The sequence below is a fragment of the Scomber japonicus genome, chromosome 18, assembly GCF_027409825.1.
Source record: "Scomber japonicus isolate fScoJap1 chromosome 18, fScoJap1.pri, whole genome shotgun sequence".
Lineage (NCBI taxonomy): Eukaryota > Metazoa > Chordata > Actinopteri > Scombriformes > Scombridae > Scomber > Scomber japonicus.
This window is the reverse complement of record NC_070595.1, coordinates 30,111,230-30,117,780: the sequence shown is the minus strand read 5'-3', so window position 1 is coordinate 30,117,780 and position 6,551 is coordinate 30,111,230. Positions and strand designations below refer to the sequence as shown.

Here is a 6,551-nt window from a genome sequence, read left to right as displayed (position 1 = left end):
AACTATGGAACGAGCTTCCTTTAAATCAGAGGTGTCAAACTCATCTTCATTCAAGGGCCACAAACCTCCCAATGTGATCTAATGTGGGCCGGACCATAGAAAGGAAGGAAGGAAGGAAGGCAGAAAGGGAGGAAGGATTGAAAGGAGGAAAGATTGAAGGATGGAAGGAAGGAAGGAACTTCTCCTTCCTTCCTCTCTCTCTCCTCTCCTTCCTCTCCTTCCTCTCTCTCCTCTCTCTCCTTCCTCTCTCTCCTTCCTCTCCTCTCCTTCCTCTCTCTCTCCTCTCCTTCCTCTCTCTCCTCTCCTTCCTCTCTCTCCTTCCTCTCTCCTCTCTCTCTCCTCTCTCCTTCCTCTCTCTCCTCTCCTTCCTCTCTCCTCTCTCTCTCCTCTCCTTCCTCTCTCTCCTCTCCTTCCTCTCTTTCCTCTCCTTCCTCTCCTTCCTCTCTCTCTCCTCTCCTTCCTCTCTCTCCTCTCCTTCCTCTCTCTCCTCTCCTTCCTCTCTCTCCTCTCCTTCCTCTCTCTCCTCTCCTCTCCTTCCTCTCTCTCCTCTCCTCTCTCTCCTTCCTCTCTCTCTCTCCTCTCCTTCCTCTCTCTCCTCTCCTTCCTCTCTCTCCTCTCCTTCCTCTCTCTCCTCTCCTTCCTCTCTCTCCTCTCCTTCCTCTCTCTCCTCTCCTTCCTCTCTCTCCTCTCTCTCCTTCCTCTCTCTCTCTCCTCTCCTTCCTCTCTCTCTCCTCTCCTTCCTCTCTCTCCTCTCCTTCCTCTCTTTCCTCTCCTTCCTCTCCTTCCTCTCTCTCTCCTCTCCTTCCTCTCTCTCTCCTCTCCTTCCTCTCTCTCCTCTCCTTCCTCTCTCTCCTCTCCTTCCTCTCTCTCCTCTCCTCTCCTTCCTCTCTCTCCTCTCCTCTCTCTCCTTCCTCTCTCTCTCTCCTCTCCTTCCTCTCTCCTCTCTCTCCTTCCTCTCTCTCCTCTCCTTCCTCTCTCTCCTCTCCTTCCTCTCTCTCCTCTCCTTCCTCTCTCTCCTCTCTCTCCTTCCTCTCTCTCTCTCCTCTCCTTCCTCTCTCTCTCCTCTCCTTCCTCTCTCTCCTCTCCTTCCTCTCTTTCCTCTCCTTCCTCTCTCTCCTTCCTCTCTCTCCTCTCTCTCCTCTCTTTCCTCTCCTTCCTCTCTCTCCTCTCCTTCCTCTCTCTCCTTCCTCTCTTTCCTCTCCTTCCTCTCTTTCCTCTCCTCTCCTTCCTCTCCTTCCTCTCTCTCTCTCCTCTCCTTCCTCTCCTTCCTCTCTCTCCTCTCCTCTCCTTCCTCTCCTTCCTCTCTCTCCTCTCCTTCCTCTCTCTCCTCTCCTCTCCTTCCTCTCTCTCCTCTCTCTCCTCTCCTTCCTCTCCTTCCTCTCTCTCCTCTCCTTCCTCTCCTTCCTCTCTCTCCTCTCCTTCCTCTCTCTCCTCTCCTTCCTCTCTCTCCTCTCCTTCCTCTCCTTCCTCTCTCTCCTCTCCTCCCTCTCTCTCTCCTCTCCTTCCTCTCTTCCTCTCTTCTCTCTCCTCTCTCCTTCCTCTCTCTCCTCTCTCTCCTCTCCTTCCTCTCCTTCCTCTCTCTCCTCTCCTTCCTCTCTCTCCTCTCCTTCCTCTCTCTCTCCTCTCCTTTCTCTCTTTCCTCTCCTTCCTCTCTCTCCTCTCCTTCCTCTCTCTCCTCTCCTTCCTCTCTCTCCTCTCCTTCCTCTCTCTCCTCTCCTTCCTCTCTTTCCTCTCCTTCCTCTCCTTCCTCTCTCTCTCCTCTCTCCTCTCTCTCCTTCCTCTCCTCTCTCTCCTCTCCTCTCTCTCCTCTCCTTCCTCTCTCTCCTCTCCTCTCCTTCCTCTCTCTCCTCTCCTCTCTCTCCTTCCTCTCTCTCTCTCCTCTCCTTCCTCTCTCTCCTCTCCTTCCTCTCTCTCCTCTCCTTCCTCTCTCTCCTCTCCTTCCTCTCTCTCCTCTCCTTCCTCTCTCTCCTCTCCTTCCTCTCTCTCCTCTCTCTCCTTCCTCTCTCTCTCCTCTCCTTCCTCTCTCTCTCCTCTCCTTCCTCTCTCTCCTCTCCTTCCTCTCTTTCCTCTCCTTCCTCTCCTTCCTCTCTCTCTCCTCTCCTTCCTCTCTCTCTCCTCTCCTTCCTCTCTCTCCTCTCCTTCCTCTCTCTCCTCTCCTTCCTCTCTCTCCTCTCCTCTCCTTCCTCTCTCTCCTCTCCTCTCTCTCCTTCCTCTCTCTCTCTCCTCTCCTTCCTCTCTCCTCTCTCTCCTTCCTCTCTCTCCTCTCCTTCCTCTCTCTCCTCTCCTTCCTCTCTCCTCTCTCTCTCCTCTCCTTCCTCTCTCTCTCCTCTCCTTCCTCTCTCTCCTCTCCTTCCTCTCTCTCCTCTCTCTCCTTCCTCTCTCTCTCTCCTCTCCTTCCTCTCTCTCTCCTCTCCTTCCTCTCTCTCCTCTCCTTCCTCTCCTTCCTCTCTCTCTCCTCTCCTTCCTCTCTCTCTCCTCTCCTTCCTCTCTCTCCTCTCCTTCCTCTCTCTCCTCTCCTTCCTCTCTCTCCTCTCCTCTCCTTCCTCTCTCTCCTCTCCTCTCTCTCCTTCCTCTCTCTCTCTCCTCTCCTTCCTCTCTCCTCTCTCTCCTTCCTCTCTCTCCTCTCCTTCCTCTCTCTCCTCTCTCTCCTTCCTCTCTCTCTCTCCTCTCCTTCCTCTCTCTCTCCTCTCCTTCCTCTCTCTCCTCTCCTTCCTCTCTTTCCTCTCCTTCCTCTCTCTCCTTCCTCTCTCTCCTCTCTCTCCTCTCTTTCCTCTCCTTCCTCTCTCTCCTCTCCTTCCTCTCTCTCCTTCCTCTCTTTCCTCTCCTTCCTCTCTTTCCTCTCCTCTCCTTCCTCTCCTTCCTCTCTCTCTCTCCTCTCCTTCCTCTCCTTCCTCTCTCTCCTCTCCTCTCCTTCCTCTCCTTCCTCTCTCTCCTCTCCTTCCTCTCTCTCCTCTCCTCTCCTTCCTCTCTCTCCTCTCTCTCCTCTCCTTCCTCTCCTTCCTCTCTCTCCTCTCCTTCCTCTCCTTCCTCTCTCTCCTCTCCTTCCTCTCTCTCCTCTCCTTCCTCTCTCTCCTCTCCTTCCTCTCCTTCCTCTCTCTCCTCTCCTCCCTCTCTCTCTCCTCTCCTTCCTCTCTTTCCTCTCCTTCCTCTCTCCTCTCTCCTTCCTCTCTCTCCTCTCTCTCCTCTCCTTCCTCTCCTTCCTCTCTCTCCTCTCCTTCCTCTCTCTCCTCTCCTTCCTCTCTCTCTCCTCTCCTTCCTCTCTCTCCTCTCCTTCCTCTCTCTCCTCTCCTTCCTTCCTAAAACCAGAGATAACAGCTTGTATGGAGTAAAGTGTGTAATAATCAGAGCTCCTCTAACACAGCAGGAATCTATTAATGACTCTATTAATTATAATATTTCATCATTAATGTTAAATGTTGTGTATTTGGCCTAATTTCTTTTACTTCCTGTGCGCTACGTCACCTGATGCTGCAGCTGCGACACCGTCTGCAGGTATCCGTCCAGCTCGGTGAGGTCTGCCGGGCACTTCCTGTCCAGCTCCTGCAGGATCTGACACTCCAGCTGCTGGTTGGCCGCCTCCAGACATTGCACCTGCATCCACCCATCAGAGGAGAAGGAGGGAGTTATGAGCCGACCTGGTCCGTCCACCTCCACCCAACCAGCAACAAACATCCACCTCCATCCAACCAGCAACAAACATCCACCTCCATCCAACCAGCATCAAACATCCACCTCCACCCAACCAGCAACAAACATCCACCTCCATCCAACCAGCAACAAACATCCACCTCCACCCAACCAGCAACAAACATCCACCTCCACCCAACCAGCAACAAACATCCACCTCCACCCAACCAGCAACAAACATCCACCTCCATCCAACCGGCAACAAACATCCACCTCCATCCAACCGGCAACAAACATCCACCTCCATCCAACCGGCAACAAACATCCAGCTCCACCCAACCAGCAACAAACATCCACCTCCATCCAACCAGCAACAAACATCCACCTCCATCCAACCAGCAACAAACATCCACCTCCACCCAACCAGCATCAAACATCCACCTCCATCCAACCGGCAACAAACATCCACCTCCATCCAACCGGCAACAAACATCCACCTCCATCCAACCGGCAACAAACATCCACCTCCATCCAACCGGCAACAAACATCCAGCTCCACCCAACCAGCAACAAACATCCACCTCCATCCAACCAGCAACAAACATCCACCTCCATCCAACCAGCATCAAACATCCACCTCCACCCAACCAGCAACAAACATCCACCTCCATCCAACCAGCAACAAACATCCACCTCCATCCAACCAGCAACAAACATCCACCTCCATCCAACCAGCAACAAACATCCACCTCCATCCAACCAGCAACAAACATCCACCTCCATCCAACCAGTAACAAACATCCACCTCCATCCAACCGGCAACAAACATCCACCTCCATCCAACCAGCAACAAACATCCACCTCCATCCAACCAGCAACAAACATCCACCTCCATCCAACCAGTAACAAACATCCAGCTCCACCCAACCAGCAACAAACATCCACCTCCATCCAACCAGCAACAAACATCCACCTCCATCCAACCAGCAACAAACATCCACCTCCATCCAACCAGCAACAAACATCCACCTCCATCCAACCAGCAACAAACATCCAACCAGCAACAAACATCCAACCAGCAGCAAACATCCACCTCCATCCAACCAGCAACAAACATCCACCTCCATCCAACCAGCAACAAACATCCACCTCCATCCAACCAGCAACAAACATCCACCTCCATCCAACCGGCAACAAACATCCGGCTCCATCCAACCAGCGACAAACATCCACCTCCATCCAACCGGCAACAAACATCCACCTCCATCCAACCAGCGACAAACATCCACCTCCATCCAACCGGCAACAAACATCCACCTCCATCCAACCGGCAACAAACATCCAGCTCCATCCAACCGGCAACAAACATCCACCTCCATCCAACCAGCAACAAACATCCACCTCCATCCAACCAGCAACAAACATCCACCTCCATCCAACCAGCAACAAACATCCACCTCCATCCAACCGGTAACAAACATCCACCTCCATCCAACTGGTAACAAACATCCACCTCCATCCAACCGGCAACAAACATCCACCTCCATCCAACCGGCAACAAACATCCACCTCCATCCAACCAGTAACAAACATCCACCTCCATCCAACCAGCAACAAACATCCAACCAGCAACAAACATCCACCTCCATCCAACCGGCAACAAACATCCACCTCCATCCAACCGGCAACAAACATCCACCTCCATCCAACCGGCAACAAACATCCACCTCCATCCAACCAGCAACAAACATCCACCTCCATCCAACCAGCAACAAACATCCACCTCCACCCAACCAGCAACAACCATCCACCTTCGATTTTAAATATGATTCATATTCAAGACAAAAGAACAACAAATGAAACTTCACATCTGCAAAAACATCAGTTAGCAAATATCTATTAATATAATAAAATATATATTTAAGTATATTTTATATCTCGGATACATTTAAATACATATAACTTGTCTTATTTCATCTTTATTCACTTTAATCAGCATTAGGCAGAATCTAATATTTAATTTCTTTCTCTTTAATAATAATTAATAATCTCTTATAAACGTCAGATTCATTATTATGTCATTTCTGCTGCTGGATCCATCGTGGAGAGAAACAGGAGTTTTTTTTACCAAGGCTGGATTACTAATCTACGCCTCGGGGCCCCTGGACACTAAAGGTCATGTGACCTGCTGCTCTACTTTTGGTTATTTCCACTAGTTAATCATGTTTCTTCCCTCACGCTTGTTGATATCACAACCTCGTAACTCTATATTTGGTTTTTAGCCTACTGGGTTTCCAACAGCGATGATAATTATCATATTAAAAGAAACGGATCAAGACTCGTGTCGTGTTTCTCTGGAGCCTGACATCGTCAACGGCAACCAAGACTAAGCACACACATTTCTGTTCCTCCCATCGTTGAGGCCCTGAGCGGTGGATCAGGTCTGAGGTTTACTCAAGCAACCAAGAATATGAAGACAAACACAAAGCAGCTGTACTGAGAGTGAACGCGTGTCCTACCTGCTGCAGGTACGATGCCAGTCTGCTGTTGAGCTCCTGCATGGTGAGTTTGTCTGTGGACACGCAGAACGTCCTGCTGCCGTCTGCGGCCGCAGCGGCGATGCTGTACTGCACCGCGGCCGAGTGTGCATGATGAGCCGGGAAACCCAGAGCCGCCTTGGAGGCTTTGCTCGCTTGAAGAATCTGCCAAGGTGTCATCTCGTCTCTCACTGACTGGATTCTTCTTTATGTCTGGATCACATCTAGATTCTCGGTTCTCTCCACAAACATGCTCTTTATTTTCTGCTAAATGTAAAGATTTAAATCCAGTGGTTTGCTACTGTGCTCTTCTGTAGCGGTCTAAACTTCCAGCTCTGGATGTGAAACCCTCAGGTGTCCTGGAGGGTGTTTCTTTTGCAAGTGTGT

The 6,551-nt window shown here is 51.1% G+C and overlaps 1 protein-coding gene across 1 annotated transcript; it reads left to right on the top strand.

Moving 5' to 3' along the window:
- Window positions 1-3,625: 3,625 nt before the first annotated feature.
- On the top strand, window positions 3,626-5,101 carry LOC128379387 (uncharacterized). The gene has a single exon (XM_053339004.1). The coding sequence runs from the start codon at window positions 3,626-3,628 to the stop codon at window positions 5,099-5,101; it is 1,476 nt and encodes a 491-aa protein (XP_053194979.1).
- The last annotated feature ends 1,450 nt before the right edge of the window (window positions 5,102-6,551 follow it).

Bases quoted from the DNA above. Each gene is read 5' to 3' on its own strand.
- LOC128379387 (XM_053339004.1), top strand. From the start codon at position 3,626: ATGAGCCGACCTGGTCCGTCCACCTCCACCCAACCAGCAACAAACATC.